The 27,678-nt window shown below is 38.0% G+C and overlaps 1 protein-coding gene and 1 non-coding gene across 2 annotated transcripts; one reads left to right on the forward strand and one right to left on the reverse strand.

The window, feature by feature from the left end:
• Nucleotides 1-5,304: 5,304 nt before the first annotated feature.
• RAB11A (RAB11A, member RAS oncogene family) lies at nucleotides 5,305-25,039 on the reverse strand. Its single transcript, XM_069458640.1, has 5 exons — nucleotides 24,885-25,039; nucleotides 17,174-17,369; nucleotides 16,742-16,935; nucleotides 15,593-15,673; nucleotides 5,305-7,331 (listed from the first exon to the last, which is right to left on the reverse strand). The coding sequence occupies exons 1-5, from the start codon at nucleotides 24,922-24,924 to the stop codon at nucleotides 7,192-7,194; spliced, it is 651 nt and encodes a 216-aa protein (XP_069314741.1). The 5' UTR covers nucleotides 24,925-25,039; the 3' UTR covers nucleotides 5,305-7,191.
• A 337-nt stretch (nucleotides 25,040-25,376) lies between these two features.
• On the forward strand, nucleotides 25,377-25,448 carry TRNAQ-CUG (transfer RNA glutamine (anticodon CUG)). Its single transcript has one exon. It is a non-coding gene; the product is annotated as a tRNA-Gln (tRNA).
• Nucleotides 25,449-27,678: the final 2,230 nt, after the last annotated feature.

Here is a 27,678-nt window from a genome sequence, read left to right on the forward strand (position 1 = left end):
GGAGTTCGAGACCAGCCTGAGCAAGAGCGAGACCCCACCTCTACTAAAAATAGAAAGAAATTATATGGACAGCTAAAAATATATATAGAAAAAATTAGCCGGGCATGGTGGCGCATGCCTGTAGTCCTAGCTACTCGGGAGGCTGAGACAGGAGGATCGCTTGAGCTCAGGAGTTTGAGGTTGCTGTGAGCTAGGCTGACGCCACGGCACTCACTCTAGCCTGGGCAACAGAGTGAGACTCTGTCTCAAAAAAAAAAAAAAAAAAAAAACACAGATAAGCTAAAAAAATAGCTTACTGAGTACATGCAATAAGTTTAAAATTTCTCCTTCATACTTTCAAAGGTTGGTATATAGTCCTCATATTCAAGTCAAACCAAAACATTCCAACTTGTCAGCTCACAAGGCTTACGTGATATTCAAAAGTTATTCCAGTTTAGTAGGATGTTTAACCAAGAATAATATATTTTTGCTAGGTAGAGCAAAGACCCATTCAGAACAGATTGCTAATAACATAATTCTTGAGGGCTGGAGGTTGACATCTCAGTGGAGGAGAAAACATAATCAAGGCTAAAAAGATATTTACTGAGAATAGTGAAAGATCGTGCTGTATGAGTCTCAGAATATTATCCAATACCATAAATGATAACCAAAGGCCAATCGCTGCAGGTTGTCCACTCAATACAGAAGATTAAAGAATTATACATTCTGAGGTTGGCTGGGGTTAGAAAAAAATAAAAAGAATGATACATTCTATTACCCATTCTTCTGACCAGAGGGAAGAAGGGGCCCATTTAATCAACCGGTGGCAACAGGAGATGGAAAATCTTTTTAAGAAGGGATGGATGGATGAACACATGGGGGCTCATTATACTACTACTATTTTTGTATAATAGTATATTTTATAAATATATATAGAATTATAATTCTGTATAACTTTTAACAAAAAATTTAAAAGCTTGAATGGTAATTCTCAGACTGTAGCTCCCCAGAATGAACCTAAGATTAGCCCCCTCAAACTTTTAGATGGCCCTCCCTAACTGTTTGGACATAGAGTTGTTGGGGGGCAGAGAGAATAGATATTAGGAATATAAATACAGGTTGAGTATCCCTAATCTGAAATGCTTCAGACCAGAAGCGTTTCAACTTTGGATTTCTTCAGATTTTGAAATACTTAAATACACATAATGAGATATGTTGGGAATGGGACCCAAATCTAAACATGAAAATTCGTTTGTTTTGTATATACCTTATACACATAGCCTGAAGATGATTTTATAAAATATTTTTAATAATGTTGTGCATGAAACAAAGTTTGTGTACGTTTAACCATCAGAAAGCAAAAGTGTCACTATCTCAGCCACCCATGTGGACAATCTGTGGTTGTTTGGCATCACCAGCATCCCTGACTCTGAATTTATATGCTATGGATAAGCAATCATTTTCTCATACTTCTTCACACATAATAGTAAAAAAAATGACATATCATTAATATGTGAAAAATAATGTGTTCAGGGCAACTAAGCAGTATAGGAGCATCACCAGAACACCTGTATCAACAGTTAAACAACAACAAATAACAGCAGGCTTTCGGTCTCGATCAATGATGGTGTGTTTTGATCAAAAGGTACTCTGTATAGTAACCTCCTTGGGGACGCTGAATGAACTGTGTGTTATGTGCCTGCATTTTGACTGCGACCTGTAACATGAGGTCAGGTGTGCAATTTTCCACTTGTGGTATTATGCTGGTGCTCAAGTTTCAGATTGTGGAGCATTTTGGATTTTTGGATTAAGGATGCCTCAACCTGTATGAACAAAGCATATTCCCTCCCTGTCCTGTGGATCTTACAATGTAGTAACTACAAAAGGACAGGCATCAACAGAGAGTCCTAGTGATTGGTGGAGTGCTGATTATGTGTTTTCTTCCCTAACTTGCAGAGCTAGATCACACCACTCTGAGTAGTAGTCCAACCCAAACACACAGAAGGCAGAAGCTCTGGCCTTTAGCTTCAGTTGTCAGATTCCCTCCTTATTCCAGCTTCTGCTCCCAAGCCATTGTCTGGCCCAGCAGATCGCCCTCCAGAGTCTTGGGTAAGAGAAAGCTATGGGGACCTGAGATCTTATAAAGTACAGTACTGTTATTTAGGCATCCACTTTAATATAAATCAAAACTAGTAACTGAGGACACTAACTGCCTCCTCCAGAGTTGGTTTCACATCAAAGATATAAAAATAGTGTTGCTTCCTGCACCTTTCCAGACTGTCCCATTTCAGGCATGACCTTCTTCTACAGTAGTCGTGGGCACTTATGATGAAAGGCTGTGGCATAGAGGCCAGTACAACAGTCAGCAACTCCTTAAACATGCAACAAAGGACCATACCACTTCCCTGGAGATATCTGAAAAAATGGTATGCTGAGAGACTAGAGGTTGTCAATAGGGGAATGGGTGCTAAAAGCAGTACATTTACTCACTGGGATAAGTGTAACAAGATATAAGATTTTGTGGTTTGGGGCAAGGTTAAGTTCCACTGACTCAAACGTAGGAAAGGAATCCTACTGGCTTCTAATTCTCACAGCTATCACTGGTACTGGTAACAGAGTCATTAACATGACTTTTTGTGCTCACATCTGTATTAGGAACTATCAATCCTATGCTTAACAAATGTTAAAGAATTGAATTCAAATAATGTTTAAACTATTGTAATTATTAGATCACTACACCAAAAGCCCAGAAATGCCATTTATATCATGTGCATGCACATATAAACCTAAACACTTGGATTTAATCATTGGTTCTACTGGATAGCTAGCTCAGTAGATTGATCTACATTCTTGTAGATTCCTATTAAAGAAATAATTTTTAAAAAATTAAACACAAAATGTTTTTAAAAGTTCTCTCCCAGACATGAATATATTTTAAAGTACACATTAAAAGCCAGCAGATTTTTCTTTAACAGCAAAAGCCATAGAACAAGCAGTTCTCAATTTACAGCTGACATAGCAGCCCATCAAGTGCTCCTCCCCCTTAGCACATATGGTACTTTGATGCATATTGTTGAAATTGACAGTCATTTTGCAAATGTTCTGAAAGCTTTATCTTATTTAATGGAGTTAACATGGACACAAAGGTAGCATCTTAATCAAGTTATCGTGGTAGGACCAAAAACATTTTGCAGTGTATACCTGATTTTTACTGATCTATGAAATTGAAATTTGAGTTATAATGTATAATAATTTGGCTTCAATACCTGAAGAGAGGTCAGAGACTCAGAATTGGGATGGACCCCAGAAATTATATAATCCAATACCCTCATTAATTGGAAGAATGTGAGGGTCAGAAATGAAATGACCACAAGAGCTGTGACTATAACCTGTCTTTGTTACCTACCTCACATATTAATAGTTTAGCATATTTTCTAATGCATGCCTTCAACATCCTTTCAAATATTCTTTCTCTATTCTCTAATTCAATTCTCAAGAAAATGGACACCCTCAATTAAAATAGACTCTCAGCCAGGTGCAGTGGCTCATGCCTGTAATCCTAGCACACTGGGAGGCCAAGGTGGGAGGACTGCTTGACCTCAGGAGTTCGAGACCAGCCTGAGCAAGAGTGAGACCTCATCCTTATAAAAATAAAAAATTAAAAATTGACTCTCGGCCGGGCTCGGTGGCTCACGCCTGTAATCCTAGCATTCTGGGAGGCCGAGGCAGGAGGATCGCTCAAAGTCAGGAGTTCAAGACCAGCCTGAGCAAGAGCGAGACCCCATCTCTACTAAAAATAGAAAGAAATTATATGGACACCTAAAAAATATATATATATAGAAAAATTAGCCAGGCATGGTGGCGCATGACTGTAGTCCCAGCTACTCAGAAGGCTGAGGCAGGAGGATTGCTTGAGCCCAGGAGTTTGAGGTTGCTGTGAGCTAGGCTGATGCCACGGCACTCTAACCCAGGCAAACAAAGTGAGACTCTGTCAAAAAAAAAAAAAAAAATTGACTCTCAGCCTAATGGTCTCCCATGTATAAGCTGTAATGACATCAAGCATCTTGTGTCACTTTATTGTTACCATCAGCCTCCTACAGTTTGGTGGAACATAATCATTCTTTAAAACACAAAAATGACAACTCCAGTTTATTTGGCATATTGTTCAGGTGAATGGGAAGGTTGACCTGTCAAATCCAAGAAAGAGGCATGGCACCAGACTACCCCACCACAAGAAAAATCAGCTCTCTTCTTTAGCACTAGTGTCACAGTTCCATATCTGACTGTTTCATTAACCCATAAAATGAGATGGTGGAAGAAGATCCATTCACATCTTTTTGTTCTTTTTTTTTTTTACACAGCAAGTGGAGGTCATATACAATCCTATACAAAATTCATATTTTGTTGTGAATTTTTTTCAGGCTTATACTTGTGAGACATCAAAAAATCAAATTCCACTTTTCTCCCCTGTTAAACAAAAAAAGCTCCAATAAATTGACACCTAACAGGTTAGAATAAGTTCTTAATTATCCACCCAGCCTTTGAATTCTTCTGCTTCTGGTTTTGGCCAAAACTGTCTAAATGGTACAGCCTTTTCTCTTCAAGGTGGAAACAGAGATTACAATAACTCAAACCACTGAAAGCATCTGTATTTTTTAAATATAAGTCAGCAAAAACAAAAATTAAGATGTTCATGTTCCCAATGTTGAAATAAATGTGACTAGCTCTCATGGACAATCCAAACTCTTAAGAAATCTAACTTTTCTACAGAACTCTTCAAAATTTAAAAGATCTCTGGCATGAAGTCAACAGCTGGTACCTCTTCTTATAATCTCAATGCAATACATAATAACAACTACAATTAGAGATAAATCATACATGGCACTTGAGAACAATGATATACAAATTTATCAAGGCACCATGGCTAACTGACTTTTCAAGAGAATATAAGAGGTTAAAAAAAATTCAAAGTTAAAATAACTAAAAATCAGGATCAAGCAGCAAAATACTTCTAAACTGCCTTGAGCCCTGAATTTTCATATCTAAAAACTTATTATTTCTTCCTTGAGACAATTTGTCTCCTGAGATACTACTCAAAATGAAGACACTTGTTGAAATGCAATCACAGTCATTTTCTAATACCTACTGTGCCTTGGAAATCTCCCAAGATCCAACTACACACAAGGCAACATTTAAGTCTCCACTTGGTAAAAATTCAAAGTTATTTTATTCATTTTCAATTCACTACCTAGCTTCTCTCTTTTTTCTTAATTTGTAAATAATTTACTGCCAATTTTGAAAAAAATAGAGATGGAGTCCTTCCTGAGTCTGGTGACACTGTCATATATAAAAGTATATATCTGCTGACACTGTTATGTATGAAAGTACAGAGACTACTTCCCTAATATTTTTGGCAACGCTTTTTCCAAGAAAAGCATAATTGAACTGCAGGTCTAAAATCAAAGCTGAATTCACACACTCATGTCCCCAATTCAATGTTTACTTAGTAATGCAAGGACCTATGCTCTTACTCATCGGGATCAAGTATTCCATGGCTGCATCCAAAGCACTCAAAGGAAAAATGTAATCTCACAACATAAGGAATAATCCCCCTATAACTGTTTATTAGAATGTGAATATATTCCAAATCAATAACTAAAAAAAAAAATCAAGTTACAGAGCATGCATAAAATACAAAGTAGCAATTTACAAATAGATAATAGTATCTTCATAACCAATACACTAAAATAATAAAATGGCTACAGAAGAAAACCAAAATGACTGACTACAGCAATGCCTTCCGTGTGCCCCACACATCATGAGCACCGCAAAAGACAGAGATTAACTGTGAAACATAGTAATCTAAGCAAGCCCACACATATATATTTTGGGGGATATCCCACCATCCTGAATAGTATCACTGCAGTTGACACAACTTCCAGAAAACTGCAGAGTAAGTGCTTAATATTATCCACAAGAAAGTAAAACTAAGTATTAGTGTGCACATTTCTGTATGAGAAACTAGTTGCTCCATCGATTTCAATAATGTAGTGGAAGAAAACTATTTCGGGTCTCTACAATGCCTAAATGCATTCTATTTAAACTCAAGATACTATTTCATTTTACATACTAAAAGAATACATGCCTTTAAGTGGTACCACTTGAGCAGAAATTAACCTCTCACTGTATTCTTTAGACATACTGAAACCAAAGATTTAACTGGACTACATTCCATAATATACTGCAAAACTCAAATATCAGCATTGTTAAAAATAATTATCCATGCCTGCTGGTGGATATGATCATAAACCTAGGTTGCATTTCACTTACTGGAAGTTTTAAGACAAAATTAACACTTCAAAATTTGATACTACCAGCATTAAACCAGTTATTGCCTAAGCAATAAAATGCCACATACTCTACTGCTGGGAAATTAGATCACTTAAATGATTTGAGCTGCCTGATCAGTGCAACAGAGGCACCTCAAATGGAATTCTACCAGTCTCTCCAGTTCCCAGCCTGCCAGGCAGGATTGTTTAACTCATGGCCCCATAACCATACCACTAATAAAACCATAACAATGTTTATTAAGATAATTCTTTTCCAGAAAAAAGTACCCTCCTCTCTAATCAACTTTGATGCTTACAAAAATTTAAAAAGAAATTTTACTAAACTACATAAACCTATTAAGGCATTTTAGAAACTGACTTTCAGAATAATGAAAAATCTTCAAGCTCTCAAAATCCTGCTATGTTTATAGGGCAATTCTTAGATTTGTGGAAATATACACTGTACTGAGAGAAGAGTGTATTACTTAGTAAGCTGCTCTGTGGCAAAATGATAGCTTATTTCTAAGGTCTTCTTAAGTTTGATTTGATCAAGACCAATAGGTCTGAGCTTCAAGTGATCAAGTTTTATTATGTCCTACAGTGACAGGCTTCCATGATGAAAAGTAAACAATAATTGAGGAATCCAAACATTCAGTTTATTAAACTAAGGCCAGTGAAGCCATAGCATGAAATAAAAGCTGCAGTCATTCGGGACAAGTGGATGATTTTATAAAGCTAAAATCAAAAGACTTAAGACATGGAAAAATTCATAAGTATGAGGAAGTAATAAAACACAAAAGTGACACAAGAATTACAAATATATTTAAATCTCAGACCTGGGAAATGGACTATACACAGCCTTCTAGGGGAGAAGAGAAATGCCTTAGATGTTCTGACAGCACTGCACCTTTGGCTTGTTTTCAGTGGTTGGTGGAACATGAATAGGAACCACATTGTTGCTTGGAGACATGTCATTTTCACGTCTGTCTGACATTTGCTTCTGAGAAACAATGCGGTATATCTCTGAATGAAAAGAAGAAACAGCAACACTTAGCATGAACCCTTCAATAGTTAGTATAAAAGACACATAGAAGTAGAAGATACAGTGGTATGAAAGACCAGAAACAAACTGAATAGAGAATACATAAACTTAAAGTTTTATTTTCAAACAGCCACTGATTAGAGTCAACCCATTATTTTAACAATTTCCCTTCAGGTAAGAAAAGAAACAAAAGGTTTTTCCATTTCAGAGAGGAAAGTTCATAAGTCAAATAAATCTTTGTTTAAAGAACATTACATAGTTTATGGCCTTACATGTAAATTAAACCATAATAGTATTTTCAGTCTACCTTTACAAAAAAAAAAAAAAAAAAGCCTACATACATTGACAATGTACTACACACAAAAATAAATAAATAAATCTGCACTATCAGACACATTAGGTATTTTTCCAGGCTGTGCAGAGAAGAGTACAACTTCATAAACATTCTAAAATCCCAAAGGATTCTCAGAAGGGAAGGATAAAAAGATAATGTGTTTACTAGCGACTTCCTGAACTAAAGTTAAATTATAATTAAATAATTATTCAAAACAGGCAACGTAAGCTGTTATATGCACAGTCTATTTTCTTTCATGACACTTATCAAAACTAATTTAGTGTCTATCTCTTTCACTAAATGTTAAACTCTGTAAGGATTAAAACTGTCTGCCTTATTCACTGCTATACTCCAGCATATAGCATAGTAAATGTATGATAAATAACTAATTGCATGAATAAATATCATTAAATTCCTCTATGTCTGTATTTAACACATTGTATTTGGTATTATATTGCACTGCCTAAAAGTAGTTCCCTCTGACTAGATCATAAACTCCCTAAGAACAGAAAATGTATCTTATTTATCTTTACTCTCCCAGTATTCCCTGCAAAAAACACCCTCAAAAGAGAATTCTTTAAAAAAGAAAAACAAAAAAAGGAACTCTAAAAATGGGACAAATTGACATGATAAGCCTCCTAATATGATATACGATATGTTAGGAAGGACACAACATATTCCTGCCAAAAATGTTTAAAACAAACTTAATTACAAGGAAACAATCAGATAAACCCAATCTGTGTGCTAGCCAATACAGTAGCTACCTATTTTAATTATATAAATAAAATTTAAAATTCAATTCCTCATGTACTAGCCATATTTCAACGCAACCTATGGGTACTCTATTTGACACCCCAGATATAAAACAATTCCATCAATGCAATATGTGATCCTGGATCTAAAAAATCAAATAACAAATCTATCAAGGACATTATTAGTACACTGGAGAAATCTGAATATGCATATTAAATACAGTGTAAAATAATTTAAAATAAAAATTTATTGCACATTACTGTATAAATGTTAAATTTCTTGGATGTGACATATGGTATTATAATTACGTAGGAGAATGTCTTGTTCTTTAGAGATAAAATGCTCAAATCTTTAGTAGCAAGGTGCCACAATGTCTATAATTTACTTCCAAAGACTGGAAAAGGGTTGGGGGGCAGTATACACACATACACACACACACACACACACACACACACACACACAAACCAAATGTGGCAAAATGTTAATAATTGATGACTCTAGAAGAAGGGTATATGGGTGTTCATTGGATTATTTCTGTAATATTTGAAAATATTTAAAATATAAAGTTACAGAGTAAAAAAGAGATAGTAGAAACATATTTTCAAAATGCTCAGAAAACATCAACCAGCTGCAATGTATGAACACTTGGATCCTAATTGGGACTGTAAAAAAAATTGAGATACGAAATTCTAATATTGTTTAGATAATACATCATAAGGAATTACTGCCAATTTTTATGTGGTTTTGTTATGAGTTTAAATCCTAATCTTTTAGATACATATCCCAAAATGTTTACAAATGAAATGATGTCATATCTGGGATTTGTTTCAAAGTAATGGGGAAGGGAGTAGGTGAAGGAAAGATTGGTCATGACCTGATAGTTGTTGATGACTACATGGAAGTTCATAGTACTATTCTACTTTTGGTATGTCAAAACTTTCCATAATAAAAAGTTAAAGAAATGTATTAACTAAATTACTATATTTTCTCTAAATTAAGAATTTCTTGGCCGGGTACAGTGGCTCACACCTGTAATCCTAGCACTCTGGGAGGCCGAGGAGGGTGGACTGTTTGAGCTCAGGAGGTGGAGACCAGCCTGAGCAAGAGTGAGACCCTGTCTCCACTAAACAGAAAGAAATTATATCAACAGCTAAAAATATATAGAGAAAAGTTAGCCGGGCATGGTGGCACATGCCTGTAGTCTCAGCTACTCAGGAGGCAGAGGCAGGAGGATTGCTTGAGCCCAGGAGTTTGAGGTTGGTATGAGCTAGGCTGAAGCCACGGCACTCTAACCCGGGCAACAGAGTAAGACTCTGTCTCAAAAAAAAAGAATTTCTCTAGAATTAAAAAACAGCAAGCCGTAGTCAACTAAATATGTAAACTAACAAGAACACTGACAGCAAGCATAGCTTTTGTTACAACTTTTTTGGGGGAGGAGGATGGCTAAAATTCAGTCTGAGATGGTTGGCAGTGGTTCAAATGTGAAGAAGCATTGAGGAAAAAACTAGTTTACAATAAAGACAGGCTACTAACTAAAATTAAAAAAAAGGAAACCCAAAGGGTATGGAGTTTTTAGATTATTTTCATTGAAAAGGCATGGGATGGGAATGTGCCAAGGGTAAAGAAAAGGCTTCACTATCTGGGGATCAGACACGCCTGGAGCTCTGACTTGGGGGGAAATGCGGTACATGGACAACGTATGTAACCTGCAATTCTGTATCCCCCATAACAATAAGATGAAATAAAAAAAAAAAAAAGGCTTTACCCTTCAATCATCAGAGGAGTGGCAAGGAATAAAGATAATTATTAATTTCATTCTTTATGCTTTCCCTATAATCCCAAACTGGCTCTTCTTTTTCAAGTGTAAATGATTAAATGTGACCCCCCCTCACAAGCTTTAACTTCTTTTTAAGTTGTTTTGAAGATTAAGTTAGGGGAACCAAAACAAAACAATGCAAGTTCTTACATAAAAAGCAAATAAATGTAATTCTGGAAGAGAGGCAAAGGGAGAGAAGTAAATAATTAAAGAGATCTCATTACAAAGCAAGAAATTTGAGCAGCGTTGTATAACTGTCTGCAAGTACTGCCTACTGTTTTTTAGAGATGGATTACTGCTGTATTTACTCTACTCACCAGAAAGATGTCTCCAAATAATAATGCTAACAAGGCGATAAAAAAAAAAAAAAAAGGAAAGTGTTGGTCAGAAAATTAGGAGAAAGTTTTTCTTTCAAGTGGCTTTAAGAGGCTCTACAAGCAATTTGTGTGCCTGTACTTAAGTCCCTGTGGTTGGGTGTGTCACTTAAAAAACTGATAAGAAAATAGGAAGCGGGTTCCATCTTTCTGATTAGAGAAGGTTATTTCAGTGGGGGGAGGAGAGGTGGGAATAGTAACTTGCTAAACCACATGTATTTCCCTCCTTCAAGGGCATGTTCTCCTTTAGAACCAAAAGAATGTGACACACCCAATTCCTATGCAGTCCCTTTTCAAGATGTCCAAAGGATAGGTATAGGTTAGGAAGAAAAGGAATTCTGCTTTATTCACTCAGATCTCTCTTATAGGAAATCTAAGTATAAAATAAAATATTAATATAAGATAGCTTTAACTATAATGAAGTAAAGCTAAATAAAACGGACATATGCCTACTTCTACCTTAATGAAAGTATGGATCAAGTTGCAAAGTAATTCTATGGAAGTTAAATGCAACTTTTCCAAATTGGGGAACAAGGAGAGTTAAAATTCTTAAGTTCCTCCAAAAATTGTGAGAAGAGCAGAGGCCTGAGTCAGTCCACTACTACTACTGTTATTTTATTAGATCTCTTCAAACCCAGTGCTTACCACTTAAGTTTCTTGAAGGTCAAAAAATACTCCAATTTGAAATATTGACACGTATTTAAAGGGTTGCCACATGCCAAGAACAAAGGTACTACTGCACCTAATTAAGAGTCTTACTACTGTAATAAAATAATACCTGAAAACTTTAGCCCTACTTTAAAGAGTCAACATGCTAAGTCAATTAAAATTCTTTCAACCATAGAATTAAGAATTTAGTCTTCATACTAAAAAGGTATCTTGCACTTATTAATTACATGGAGAAACCTAGCAGACATCACATCACAAACATCACCTTAACCAAGTGATCAAAGTTAACATCACCAGTAACAAGTAAGACAAACCAATTATCATGAGTCTCTTGATATGATGTACTGAAAACACTTCTATGGTGTTCCTGCCAAAAGTACATGAAATAGACAAACTCAACTTGACAGACACAGCAAAATAACAGGCCTTTACCCTTAAAAAATGTGAAGGGGGGGTGGAAAAAAAATGTGAAGGTCAATAAACAAAAGAAAGACTAAAGACCTCTTCCATATTAATGGAACTAAAAGAGAGATGACAGCTGAATAAAATGCATGATTGATCCCAGACCTTCTTTTGCTAATAAGGCCACTATGGGAACAACTGGCAAAATGTGAATAAGGTCCATAGTTACACACTGATGTGGCCCTATTATCTAACTCTCTGATTTTGATAATTATACTACGGCTATGAAAGAGAATGTCCTTGTTTTTCAGGAAATACACACTGAAAAGCAAATAGGGAAGAGTGGCATAATGTCTGTCACTTACTCTCACATGGTGCAGAAAAGAGTATATATATATTTAGAGAGGGAGAAAAAAGGATAAAGCAGATGTAGTAAAATATTAACATTTGAGGAATATGGGTAAAGGGTATTTGCAAATTCTTTGTACTATTATTGGAATTTTTCTTTTAAGTCTGAAATTATCAAAATACAAAGGTAAAAGAAAAAAATAAGAGGGTATGGCAAGCATGGATTAAAAATATCGCTTAGTAAACCTGAGGAGAAAAGAAAACAAAGCTGCACTGAAATGCAGGGGCCAAGCAATCTACCAGGCTCACTCGTGTACTAGCTAGCTACCTCTAAAAAATACCATGAGCAAAATCATCTCGTGGAGTCACTGTCAAACTCATGGACATCAATAATGCCATGGGTCTAGTCTAACTAAAACCACCACATTTAACTGAAGTAATAATGTAGATTAATTTCTCAACACATAATTTTACAACTTAAAAATTAAAAAGCTATTTTTTTCTTCCCAGCAATACCAAAATACAATGTAAATGCTCCCTTAATACTCTTAATATTTAAGGTAGAATTAAACCTAATGAGAATACTGTTCTCTTTCCTGTTTTTTCTATGCATTAATATTCCCACTGGTATACAGGAGGAAGAAAGTTTAGAACAAACATACTAACATTTCCAAAACAATACAGATGTCTGCAGCCATGTGCAGTGATCTCTGCTCCCACAGATCAACACTGAGATTTACGCAGGAAGTTGAGGAAATAGTGAATAGACAGGAAAAGTGGCAACAAGTGAAACTAAGGTTGTCTTTGCTTTCAAGTAACAATTAAGCAGTAACAAAAGTTCAATCTAGAGTGAATTTTAAGAAAAATGGTCAGATGTTCTTTATCTTTAAGGACAAAATGGCTCAATTTTAAGTATATATCATTACTCACTGATTTTCACATTTGGGTGGATCAGAAGTTCAATGCTACAAAACGACAGGTCTCCCATCTTCACTTAGTACCAGAATAAATGGGTTAGATGATGAGATTAGAATAAATAGGCTAGAATTATAGCAGAGGAAAGGTGGTGGGACATAAAAAATATTCCAAGAATTAGGACTAAAAAGTTTTTTCAAATGAGATTTTCAGAGGCCTTAAGAGACTCAGGCTTTCAAGGTGATTTAATTCACACAATTTCAGACACTAAGAATCTGAGGACCAGGGAGGCTGAGTGACTTTAGTTACAAAGGAAGTGAGAACAAAATGGTAAACTGTAAAACCCTAGAACTCCAGAGTCTCAATCTAGTACTCTATGAATCAATAGAATCCACCCAAGTGGTTATAAAGAAAAAAAAAGTAGGCCTTGCAGACATACTGCATATTTAATCAAATCTTGCTTGCTTAAAATATGCAAGGAAACTTGACGGAGAAGATTCTAAAGGAAAGCTACTGTGTTCCAAAGACTGTTTATCCAACCCCAACACTAGTTCTTTTAGTTACTATTCTCCTGATAACAGAAGACAATTCTAATAGGTATGTAAATCAGCAATATATTTTATTTTTAACAAGTTTTTTTCCATGCCTTAATTGCCATTTAGCTACTAATTTATCAAATGTTCACTATGTACCAGAGATAGTGAAGTACTTTATAGGCACTAACTCATACTCATTTTTGAAGTCTAAAGCAGATAGATGTCTCAGTGACAGACCATTCTTTTCTACGGGTTACAGAGACAAAAAAACCTTTAAGTCAAAACAGTTAAGCACAATCACCATCACAGGTTTTATAAATACAAGCCCTCTCTCAAAAAGGAAAGCACAGTGGCTCCCACCTGTAAAACTCAGCACTTCAGGAGGCTAAGGCGGGAGGGAGGTCCACTTGAGACCAGGCGTTCAACACCAGCTTGGTCAACATAGCAAGACCCGCCTCCACAAAAAATAAAATAAAATAAAAAAATTAGCCGAGTGTGGTGGTGTGTGCCTGTAGCCCCAAGATACTTAGGAGGCTGAAGTAAGAGAATCACTTGAGTCCAGGAATTTGAGGCTGAAGTGAGCTATGATCACACCATTGTACTGCAGCCTGTGCAACAGGGCAAGACCCTGTCTCTTTAAAGAAAAAAAAAAAAAAAGAAAGAAATAAAACTTCCCAAAATATATTTGCATTTTACAGACAAAGAAATTAAGACCAAGAAGGGTTAAGTAACTTGCCTAAGATTACAGAGCTAACAATAAGTGGAAAAGCCAGACTAGAACCAAAGTTTGGCTTCCAAATCCATGCTCTTAACTGCTAGGCTTTATTCCCTACATTTTTACAGCAAAATAAGACAACATTTTAAACTCAAAATCTGTTCACCTCTAATGTAAATGCTACATACAAAGAATAAATTAAAATTTGTTACATTATAATTGGAAATTCCTTTATTCAATCATTTCTCCATATAGGCTTTTTACAACAACCCCACTTAAGACATTATTATACATATTAAGACTATTTCTAAATATATATTTTGTTTTGTTTTGAGACAGGGTCTTGCTCTGCTGCCCAGGCTATAGTGCAGTGGCATCATCGTAGCTCACTACAACCTCAAACTCCTGGGCTATGGTGGTCCTCTTGCCTCAGCCTCCCAAGTAGCTGAGTCTACTGACATGTACCACCACCCCAGGCCAATTTTTCTCTTTTTTGTAGAGACGGGTCTCACTCTTGCTCAGGCTTGTCTCAAACTCCTGTTCTCAAGCAATCCTCCTGCCTCAGCCTCCCTAAGTGCTCAGATTACAGGCATGAGCCGCTGTGCCCGGCCATGAATTCATTTTTTTTTTCCCTATAAGAACGAACTCAAACTGCAAATGAATTCTCAACAATTTAAAAAATACTTAAAAACACCTCAAAGTACTAATTGAGAATTAAGATTAAATTTACTGCTCATCTGCCTATTCTAATAAAGTCAGAATAAATATGAGTTAACACACATAAACATTTTCTTATCCCAGAGGTTGATCTGATCATCCACATTCCAAAACAGTATGAACTTTGTCCCCTTTCCCACTATTTTGAACTTTTCTAAATGAAATCACTGGCTGACTTTATCTACAAGTGACATCTTGCTGCTTCTATAATAAATCATGGGAGAATTTTACTTTTTTTTTTTTTTCTCACTTAAATTAAAAAAATTTTTTCCCTAGCCTTTTCTTTTCTTTACTGAATTTCAAAAGGGCATTTATGTATTTCTATAGCTGGGATCTCAATATTTACCTTATAAAAGTACATTTAAACACTACTTTGTGTTTGTGACCATGAAGTATAGAATACATGCACCAAGTAACAGAAGTAAACGAGTTATTTTCAAAGTATTTTTCCCATTGTAAACCAGAAGACCTAGGATGACTGACGCTCAATAAGCAAGTGTTGTAACTGATTTTGTACTCTAAACATCTCTTGCTGTAATAGCTCTCAAGTGATAGCCATTATCAGATGCTGTGATATACAGTTTAGTTACTGATTAACTTGTTTAAATTAGCTTTCTAAAACTTCCAATTCCCACTGGTATAATCTGAAAATATAAGTCTTACCTGTTAGAATTGTCTGAAAAGCAGCTTCTACATTTGTAGAGTCTAGAGCAGACGTCTCAATGAATGACAAACCATTCTTTTCTGTGGGAAGACACAAAAACTTCAGTCTTGTCAAATTTTAAAACAAAGGTTATGATATTCTCAAGCCCTCAAAAAGGAAAATAACAGAACTTTTTAAAATCTAAGAGCTCCCCAACTTCTGGGACACTAGGGGCACCACTCTATTTATACTTTAATAGATTAAAAATAACAGTGAGAAATTTTCATTGGCTTATTAAATACTTGTTACATCTAAATACTACCACTAGTAATGAATGATATTACTCAAAACACTAAATTTATCAAATACCCAACTATTTCCATCCCTTACTGTCATCCCTATCAACTACATAGCTATAGTATTAACTTAGAATTCTGTAACTGAAAAAATTAGTGGTGTAGTGGTGTGCCTGTAGTCCTAGCTACTTGGGAGACTGAGGTAGGAGGATCACTTGAGCCCACAAGTTGGAGGTTACAGTGAGCTGTGATCATGCATTCTAGCCCAGGCAACAGAGCAAGAACCTGTCTCTAAATAAGTAATTCTGCAACTATATTATTTGAAATAAAGTTTATTCTTGCCTGGGAAACTAAAACACTGTTACAGAAAACCATTCATAGCATAATCACTAGAGCAAGGGCAAGACTTTCACTGGCCAGGAATGTATGAAATTGCCTTCTAGTATATAGGCCCTACCAGAACAGGGGCAAGAGATAGGCAGATCCTCTATGAAGCCAAAAATTTACTGCACTTAAGCAGGGGCATCCCTGTTGGTCCCTGATACTCCCAGGGCTGATACTTTTCAGACCCACATAGAGCAGCCTTGGTAAATCACAGAGACATAATGGAAAAAGAGACAGGAAGCACAATGTTTATAATTCAATTTTTGGCAGAAAAACTCAAAATACTAGCATTTTAATGACTCTCAGTTAAGCAAAAAAGCCATACAGTCATGACCAAACTTTAAAACAACAATTCTTACAGGGTATTCATGTTTACCTTTCTGAAACTATTATAACCTATTACCCTCATTGGAAGGGTATCAAAACTGCAAGAGTTAACAGTAAGAAACATAAAATCACTGTAATATCATGAAATTCATTATCACTAACCTGCAAAAGCTCTTGCTTCATCTGTAGGAACTGCCCTGAGATGACGTAAATCACTCTTATTGCCCACTAGCATGATAACAATGTTACTATCCGCATGATCTCTCAGTTCTTTCAGCCATCGCTCTACATTTTCATATGTGAGATGTTTAGCAATGTCATAAACCAATAAGGCACCTACAGCTCCACGATAGTATCTGAAAACAGAAACATATATTTAGTATCAGAAAACAATCACAAGATGGAAGCAAATACCACGAAGAACTCAAAATATGGGTTTATGTATTTTTAAGGACATGCTTATAAATAAATTTCTAAGAATTTCTAATACTAGAATTTCTTAAAAGAAAAAAAAATTTCCTTTTCCAATACCAAAGTCAGCTAATTCGCTTGATGGCAACCCATTTCACAGAATTTAAAAACTATGAGACTTACGCTGATGTTATAGCTCGGTATCGCTCTTGGCCTGCTGTGTCCCATATCTGTGCCTTTATTGTTTTCCCATCAACCTGGATGCTTCTTGTTGCAAACTCTACTCCAATGGTGCTCTTGCTTTCCAAATTAAACTCATTTCGAGTAAATCGAGATAGGAGATTACTCTTTCCAACACCAGAATCTCCAATAAGAACAACTAAAAAGACAAAGAACTTAATGTCAGATGAATGAGGCAAACGTATTCAGAATACCACCATGTTTTCAAGAGAATGAAGTTTGACTTCCAGGTAAATAAAGTAAAAAAGATAGGGTATCTGATTTTTAACATGGGAGCAGGGAGCTGAGTAACCCGTGTTCTTGACCTTTACCAACTGATGAAACCAATTTATTCTTTAACCTGTTTCTACCTGCATGATGACTTCCACACATCATCTGCTTAGCATAGATACAGTACTCTGCCTTAAACATGCAGTTTTAATCATAGGTGCACTAACCACTCATGACAAGCATTAATTACCATCAATGCCTTACTACCTTAGAAGGCAATAACTTAAGAGATAAATTCTAAACTAAAGAACAGTTTATGATACTAAAATGTATCAGACATGAAAACAACAAAGAATGTTAGTGGGTGGGCAAGGAGAGAATGAATATGCTCTACTTAATTTCATAAAAGACTGGGTGTGACCTCAGGATTGACACCTAGGCAAAATGAAACATTTAACCTAAAAGGCATCAGGTATATAAACTTTGCCCTCAGATCACAGAAACAACAATGACCTTTAATAGTTGTATTTAACAGATTGGCACAAAGGTAGAGACCACCGCCCCCGCCCCCTGAAAAAAATCCCACCCTATTAAAGGGTAAACAGGCCCTAGGAAGCTAACTAATAATTCAGACATACTGTGAGTCAAAGCCAAAGCAAGGAGAGCATACACTTTCTTTCACTTATGACTTCATGAATTTCTTTAAAACAGGTTTTGATTAGATAAATTTACTTCTTGTGATTTCTATGGGTGGCAGTTTATTTACTAACTAAACACATGGAGACTCTTTTTCACCCAAGGTGATATTACACTTAGGGATTTCAAAAACAATAGGGAAATAGGCAGTGGAGATGAGTTGTTTTAAGGCATTTTCTATCTGAATTTAAAAATCAAAATGAGTTCACAGGTTTACAGAATCTGAGGTAGGCAACTTTTTTCCTTTTTTTTTTTTTTTTTTGAGACAGAGTGTCGCTTTGTTGCCCTGGCTAGAGTGAGTGCCGTGGTGTCAGTCTAGCTCACAGCAACCTCAAACTCCTGGGCTTAAGCAATCCTACTGCCTCAGCCTCCCAAGTAGCTGGGACTACAGGCATGTGCCACCATGCCCAGCTAATTTTTTCTATATATATTTTAGTTGTCCATATAATTTCTTTCTATTTTTAGTAGAGACGGGGTCTCGCTCTTGCTCAGGCTGGTCTTGAACTCCTGACCTTGAGCGATCCACCCACCTCGGCCTCCCAGAGTGCTAGGATTACAGGCGTGAGCCACCGTGCTCGGCCAACTTTTTTCCTTTGTAAAAATTTTTATTGAGATTTCAGGAAATGTTATATTCCTACTGTTGACTACTAATGCTTCTTCTTACCTATCTAAATTAGCTAATTTTTTTAGACACCAGGACTAGAAAATCAAATGTATACGAATAAGGCCAAGGAGTAAGATTATGCCTTACTAAAGAGACTGGGATTTGGTGGTATGGGTACAGAGAGAAATAAAAACTGAGAAAGCACACTGCACTCTAGTCAGAGAGCAAAGAGAGTCCAAAATACATTATTTCCTTGCCACAGGAAGGGACATAAGCTGGGCTCTGGACAGTCTTGAGACAGAGTTACATTATCAAATGCATATTTTCCAGGCTTCCTCAATCAGCTGATTCAGCAAGAAATCATCAAGGCAGCAGTGACTCCACGCAGCACAAAGAGTAGTTATTTCTTTCTATCTATCTATCTATAGTCAACTAGAGAGTGTCAGAGATGCTGCATGATGTTATATTAAACACTTTTATTTGGATACCAGGGAAGAAAATGTCAAGGTGATGAAAGTAATGTACAATGCACGTTCAATTTTATAGGATGGTTAGTTGATAGCGGATATGTTAGTTTCCAAGGTCCACCATTCTGGATGTGAAGTCAAATCCCAGTTTCAGTAACAGAGTCTACCTATTAATAGAATACATTCACTGTTGCTTCTTAGTACAAGAGGCTGGATGTTCTGCTGAGGAAATCTCCTTTGAATCATTTATGGCCCCACACTAGCACTGAGGTATAAAAGCCTAACCTGAGGAAGGAAGAGGTAAGAAGGGAAAAACCAAAAGGTTAGTAAAACATTTCTGCTTCATAGGCACTTCCATATCAATCACTAATTCAGAAGCCAGTCATATAGTTTAAAGCCAAAGAGTGCATGTGAGCAAGACATCTAGATGACAACGCCTCTGGAAAATTAAAAAAACAAAACAAACCAACTCAAAGAACACCCTCCACCTCCCACAAAAACTCCACCACTTTCAAGTTTTGGTTTCCCTTTTGACCTCCACTTTTTTTTTAACCCCACCCCACCCCCACCCCTGCCTTGACCTCCACTTTTAACTAATGATTATGTTCATTACCTCACCAACCTCAACTTTTTATGTCATCGTAGACAGTGAGAGAACTTTTTTCTTAATGTAACCAATTAATTTTAACACTATAAAAAATAGCACTCTAATCTGAAAATAACTCAAAACTCATGAATGTTTTATACAGTATACAATAGTTATCTCAACTAGAGATGGACAAGGTTGCCAGAATTAAGACTTACAACTTGTTGAAGGATTATATCTTAAATAACAACAGAAGATATTTGTTCTATAAGAATAGTGCTGCCAAAAAGATGCTGAGAAATGATGAAATAAGGAAAGCTGCTGCTTTCTATTCAGTTACCAAATGAGAAACCAAAACAAACTGGGTTACATCTAGGCACACTGAAATAAATAAATAAATAAATAGACTAGAATGGAATAAATTACCTAAGCAACATAAGAGAATTTACTGGCTATTATTTAAAAACAAACCAATGAAAAAACAAAAAAAACTTCATGGACCTTTCTTGATAGACTCAAATTTAAATAATTTCTAATCAAAATCGTTTATTTCATTAAGATGACAATATTTAATTGCTTATTTAAAATTAAGAAACTATATGATCACATCCTAAAGTTCAAGAAAGGAATCTGCAGTTACTTTCCTATGCTCTCTATGACTAGTATCTTAGGTTAAAAGTACAGTACTTCCGTTTAACTACAGCCATCTCTATTTTATATATATACACTAAGTAGTAAACATAAGTTAAATAACAGCATCTACACATTAAACATCTATAGCATTCCTAAAATTACCTGATAACCTTCATCTCCACTTGGTTAACCTCTCTACTGAATTTTAAGTATCATCTTGAACACCTAATACTAAATTTGATTTTGTGCATGTGTGTATCTCAAATGTGTTTATCTCAAATATTATGCTGCTAAATGCCATAAAAGCAGAATACACATATTAATTATCCACCATTTAATTAAAATTTCTACCTCTTCCACCACATTTAGTTTCATACCTTCTCCTGCAAACTAATTTACTGGACTAAAATTTAATACATTACATCAAACAGTACATCAGCCCTAAAATTATCACCTGAAAAAATAACTCATAATTTTGATACTGATTTTCATAAACTTGGAGATGTTTCTACTCTTACAACTATACTCAAAGTCCAACCTCACCAAAAGTCTTTTTTTTTTTTTCTTTTCTGTTTGTGACCAGTATTTATTGTTGAGGAGTATATGTCTAAAAATGAGCATTTTAAAATACAAAGCAGTACATCCATTCTCACTGCAATGAAAGAAAACCGAAATGATATTTAGAAGTATCATTATTTATATTTTTCTGGAAACCAAAAGTCTTTAATATAAAATGTATCAATAAGGCTCAAGTTTAGACAAGTTCTTTCAGATTCAGCAGAATGTTGAGTTGCTCAACCAAAAGTTGTGAAAGAAAAACTACCAAGATGCAAGACAGCAAAGTTCCTATGATCATTTCTACTGACAATCAGCTGATGGTTAATTACTACTGACCTTCAATGAGATTGAAAAGAAAATGCCTTATGCAATAGACTATGTATCCAGATATTTTCAGAAAATGTGACTTTGATGGGATTGTTATCTATCACACAATATCTGTAAACAAGAACTAAGACTGATGCTTACTTATGTCCCACAGGGCCTTTTAACCATATTCTGTATAAATACTTATAGAATTAATGTTTTAAAATAAAAAGTCAAATTTTAGGCCGGGCGCGGTGGCTCACGCCTGTAATCCTAGCACTCTGGGAGGCCGAGGTGGGCGGATCGTTTGAGCTCAGGAGTTCGAGACCAGCCTGAGCAAGAGCGAGACCCCATCTCTACTAAAAATAGAAAGAAATTATATGGACAGCTAAAAAATATATATATATAGAAAAAATTAGCCGGGCATGGTGGTGCATGCCTGTAGTCCCAGCTACTCGGGAGGCTGAGACAGTAGGATCGCTTGAGCCCAGGAGTTTGAGGTTGCTGTGAGCTAGGCTGACGCCACGGCACTCACTCTAGCCTGGGCAACAGAGTGAGACTCTGTCTCAAAAAAAAAAAAAAAAAAAAAAAAAAAGGTCAAATTTTAAAAAATAAAACTAATCCCCCCAAGAAAAGTCTTACTGTTGAGCTTAACTAAAGATTAATATTCAAAAACAAATACATAATTTAGAAAAATTGTCCTGCTCTTCCCACATACATTCCTATTTGGACCACTCTATCCCATACTAATCAAAATATCTCATCATTTTTAACTGGTTAGAGTTACAAACTAACTCCGATTCCCTCAACTATTAAGTTTGCTAGGTAAGCCTTCTTCCTCGAAGCAGAGATAGCTGCAGTCCATCTCAGTGAATAAATCTCTGTACAATGAAACCATTGTAAAATAAAATTATTCTTGCTTCACTGTAAAATGTAATTGTTTAAATAAGTAATTGGCTAAATAATCAGCATTGAAGTAAAAACAAAAAGTGACTCATATCCTGTAAGAGCTTTAAAAATGTAGAAATCCTCCTCAGCAGAATCTTTAACATCCTATCTTAAATATTAAAAGGTACAACAAAATGAAACCGTAACCCACTGAAGCATAAAATATTTCAGAAGTTCCTGGTTTTATGTTTCTTTACTAATATTTAAATGCTCTTATATCCATAAAGTTTTAAAGTTAAAAAAACTGACGAAAAAAACCACAATAACTTCTTTCCTATTATTACTATTTGAGTCCTCACAGAAATTAAAATTTTTACATTCTCATTTAATTCTCACAACACTCCTGAGAGGCAGGTATTATTTCCTTTTTACAGATGAGGGAACTGAGGTTCAAAAAAGTTAACTTTCCCAAGGTCACAAAGCAAATATAAGACCTGAGTCAGGATCTGAACCCAGGTGTATGTGATTCCAAAGCCCTGTGCTCTCAATCATTGCTAGAAGGATGGTCTAATCTCAAAGGTAAAATTCCTTAAGCCAATCCAGAATATTCTTAGTTTTTTTTTTTTTAAAAAAGGCTTTCTATATTCAACAATCAAGTTCCAAACCAAATACCCTGATGGTCTATCTTGTTCTAAATTGATTACTTCAAAGGGAGCTAGTGGCACACTGTCATTATACTGTATTTAAAAAAACAAACCTCCCTTTACTGACTAAACCCCAAAGTCTCAAGGGACTCAAGTAATTTCACATCACCTCAGATGTCTTCAGCAAACAGTATGCAAACTAACCCAGGTCTCTTTTTTGTATCCGTAAAATGCATTAAGTACTATTTTCTCTGCAAATGACTTTCTAGTATGGGGGTGAGGGTGGGTATTGAAGGCACTCACCCTGTATAATAGAATATTCTGGCTCAGAGGAGTAAGTGAGGATAAGGGTATAACCCTTTTAATGAAGGGATTTGTTATGTGAAGTTTGGATTGGGTGGAGGCCCCACACTTAGGGGTCTGGAGGACCGACCACATGTGGCCGGGAGGCCACAAGTTCCCCACCCCTGGAATATCATCAGCTAGTACACCAAGATTTGAAAAGTATTGGTAAAGCAAAGAAATATTTTCTGCTCCTTTAAGTCAATCGTTCTTAGTACCCAATGGCAAAGTCAGGGAACACTCACCGTGCTTAACACTCTTTTTTTAAACTCCACCCTCCACAGTAAAGCTTTAATAGCAATGGCTTCTTCCTCAGCGGTAATGATCTTTGTTCACCGCACTACTGATGGCTACCCTCCCAATTCAGGAGCAGAGAAAGAGCATCAGAGTGACAGTTAACAAAAAAGTATTTACTGTACTCTTTTTTCATTGAAAATTGTACCCTTTATCTTTGTTGATTAAAAAAAAAAAACTATTTGGATTCTTTCCGGACTCAACAAATAAGCAATTCTTTCTATCCACTCCCCATCCTCCAATGTTTTGTCCAAGGGCACTACATGTTTCCCTATCTTATAATAAATATTTAATATGACCAAAACAGCACACAAATTCCCCCCACCCCCCACCTTTTGGGAAAGGTATGCGGCCAACTAGGGCTCTTCCCTTCCTGTTGGATCCTCCCAGTGTTGCAGCAGGAAGCAACCAGTCCGTAGAGATAAAGCAAGCTAGTATTCGTGCAGCGCACAACCTTTCCTGCTCAGGAACTGGGCCTTCAGGTCTGGCAAGGATAACAGCCGCCACCCATCCACAACCCCTTCTCGCGAGCGGAGTAAAGAGTTACCCTGGGTTGGTTGCCACTGAGTAGGGCAGGAGAAAAAAAGGCTGGTGGGAAGTCAAAATCAGCTTGCCGGGTCACTGCGACAAGTGCGCGCGTGGGTGACGGACAATCCCTCTTGCCCTCCCTCCCACCGACCGGGTCGCCACACAGACAAGGGAGCTCTAAACACAATCTGGGGGGGGAAGGTGGAGAACGAGTTGCCGGCGGGGGCGGGGGGCGGTCCGAGAAGGTCAATGACCGCGAGAACTGCCGGGCAGGTGGGGGTGGGGAGCCCCGGGCCCGCTCAGATTTAAGAGGTCCCGAACCCAGAATGGAAGCAGCTGACTAAGAGGGGCAGCCGCCCGGGTGGAGGGGCTGTGAGGAGACGCAGAGGAGAGATTCACTGGAAGAGGCAAAGGGGGCAGACGAGGAAAGGACCTGTAGTGGGAGTCTGCGCCGAAGGAAAGGCCGAAAGAGAAGCGAAGAGCCCGTCAGCAGGGCTCAGGGAGGGGATGCGAGCCGGGAAGGGTGTATACCGAGGAGGGGGCGCTAGACCCTAAAAGATAGATGGTAGGAGCGGCGGCGGGTCCACAGAACCCAGGGAAAGGACTTAGACGATCTGGGAAAGGGCAGTCCGCCGGGAGAAAGAGACACAGGGAGGGGCTCCACGGCTGGCGGAGGCCTAAAAGAGGTCGCTAAGAGAGCAGTGTGTCGGGGGGGACCCTCAGTCTGAGCGGGGAGAAGAGGCCGAGCTGGGTGGGAGACGGCAGGGCGAACCGCACAGACAGGAAAGGCTGAGGCAGGCCCCTTTCAGTGCAGGGGTGCCCGCACGCGGGTCCCCCGGGAGTGTCCTGGGCCCCTGACCGGGGACTCTGTGGAGACTGCGAAAGCCCAAGGCCTCACCTTTAAAGAGGTAGTCATACTCGTCGTCGCGGGTGCCCATTGCGCGGCCGAGGAGCGAAGGGGCGGGAGCAGCAGTGGTGTCTGTGGGACCAGGGGGCGTCGCTGCAGGGGTAACCCGAGCGCCCAGCTTCAGCTGCCGGACCGGGTGAAGAGCCCCTCCCTGCCGCTGCGCCACTTCCGGCGGGCCCCAGCCCCTGAGGGGAAGTACTTCCGGGGAGAGACGCCCCACCCCGCCCCTGAGCTCAAGAAGGGTGGTGTGGGCCAGAGTAGCGTCGTGTCAGCCTTCAAATTTTCACCCTTAAAGGAAGTTCAAAGGGGAAACTGAGTCTTGGATTTCCAACTGGCCACATTCTTAGTGGCCTCGCGGTCATTTCTCGCGCTACTATTCCCAGTGCTGGGAGCGCGTGAGACCCGCCTCTAGGTCGTGGGTTTGTGGATGGAGGCGGGGTTCTCTAAGGATTAGAGAGTGGAAGGCGGATGCCTTTGCGTGGCGGTTCCATGGTGTAATGGTTAGCACTCTGGACTCTGAATCCAGGGATCCGAGTTCAAATCTCGGTGGAACCTGTGCTATCTTTTTTTCTTGGCCATATCTTTAATCATTAATTTATTCGCTAATTAAATAGCCATAGTATATCTGACTTGAATTAAGTGGGGTGGAAATTTCGTAAAATATAATCCTTGGCTATGAAGATCTCACAAATTTTCCCCTGCGGTTTGGGACTGTCTGCCAACGTGGGGGGTCTCAAAATAAGCCTCTTCACTTTGCCTTTTTTAGCCTGGGCCCTCCGACACAAACCTTAATTGAGAAGCTTCAGAGAAACCGTTCCTTTTGCTAGAATTTTCTACCTCCAGCTTCATTCAAGGGCAAGCACTTCTCACTCTTGCCTCCTATCTGAAAATCTCTCAAACTAACTCCAATTGACATTCAAAGAACTTCGCCCACCTTCCTCATCAAGATTCATCAAGAACTTGAGTCCTATTTGTAGGCCTCTAAGCTAAGCCTGTTTACATAATTATTTCATTTAACACGCAGAGCAAAGGATGGCAATTTCTATTTTAAGGGAAACGTGGATACTAAGATTCAAGTGCTTTGCTGAGTAGCATGCCGCAGGGTCTCTCTGTACTTGAAGAGATACAAATTCCAGAAAGCTTTTTACCTGCTTATTGTCACACCCCATACTACATATGTGCAATCTCTCAATTTAGACTTTTGGGCAAGAGTGCCGGTAGTAGGCAGAATACTAGCACGCAAAGATGTCCACTTCCCAATGCCAGGAAACTGAGTATGTTAGCTTACATGGCAAAGGGGAATTGAGGTTGCTACTCAACTGACGTTAAAATAGGGATATTATCCTGGATTATCTGGGTGGTCCCAGTGTTGTTGTTTTGCAGTATATAGGTCTATGCAAACCTACCCCCAAAGGCTTGGGGAGCTGAGAAGCTGAAAAAGTTGACAAATCCAGTTTCTCAGAAAGAAACATTTAATAGGGACTTATGAACAGAAACATGTCTTGGGTGGCCATGTTGTTACTCCCCAGTCGCAGGGCTTATTTACCATAGAGAAAGGGTATATGGACTTCAGAAGGAATTTGCCTAAGGGCAGAATTTGTGGTAAGTAACCGTAGAGGCAGTTCCAGAACTGGGGTTAATTAGAAGTCAACATGGTAGATTAGCATCCAAGATGAAGTTGCTTTAGTCTCCACAGTTGTCATAAGTGTCCTTAAAAATGAAAAAGGGGCCAGGAGCAGTGGCTCACACCTGTAATCCTAGCACCCTGAGAGGCCGAGATGGGAGGATTGCTTGAGTTCAAGAGTTCGAGACCAGCCTAAGCAATATCGAGACATGCCCCACCACCACCACCACCACCTCATTCTCTGCTAAAAAACAGAAAAATTATCCAGGTGTATGGTAGTCGTGCACACCTGTAGTCCCAGCTGCTCGGTAGGCTCAGGTAGGAGGCTCCCCTGAGCCCAGGATTTTGAGGTTGCTATGAGCTACAATGATGCCACTGTACTCTACCCAGGGCGACAGACAGAGTGAGACTCAAAAAAGGGAGGGGAAAGGGAGTCAGAAAAGGTCAGAGTGAGGTGAGGTGAAAAGACCTCAACCAGCACTTGCTAGCTTTGAAGATGGAGGAAGGTGGCCAGGAGCTAAGAATCCAGAGGCTTCTAGAAGCTGGGAAAAGCATGGAAATGGGTTCTTCCAGAAGGAACGTCACCCTGCTGACACCTTGATTTGAGCCCAGTGAGACCCTTGTCAGACTTCCAACCTACAGAACTATAAATAATAAATTTGTGTTTTTTTAAGTCAGCAAGTTTGTGGAAATGTTATGGCTGCAATAGAAAACCAATGCAGTGCCATTTTCAGTGCTTTCTCTGCCAGTATAAAGTGCTAAGAGATTTATCTAAGGTCTTACATACTGCCCTGTGCAGGTGGTGAACATCCGACTTGGGAGAGACGTGTGATATTACTAAAGCAGCCAAATATCTGCAGGACATCTGTTATGTGCTACTACAGATTATTTATCAGACAGTCCTAGTGCTTACTCCGGTTGTGTAGACAAGATGGGCCCAAGAAACTGTCAATAATGACAGTTCAGAAAAACTAATGAGAGTTCTGGTGGTAAGTGCCACAGTTCAGAGACTGAGACAGTTAGGAAGAACTCCCTGGAGGAGGAGGAACTAGCACTCCTGAAGGAATAAGCAAGGAAGGAAACTCATTTTGGGAAGTGGGGGAAATTAGCTAGTAAGAGCATATTGAGCAAGGCCATTAATACCAAAAGAATTATGGACTT

Source organism: Eulemur rufifrons, chromosome 2 (genome assembly GCF_041146395.1).
Source record: "Eulemur rufifrons isolate Redbay chromosome 2, OSU_ERuf_1, whole genome shotgun sequence".
Taxonomy (NCBI): domain Eukaryota; kingdom Metazoa; phylum Chordata; class Mammalia; order Primates; family Lemuridae; genus Eulemur; species Eulemur rufifrons.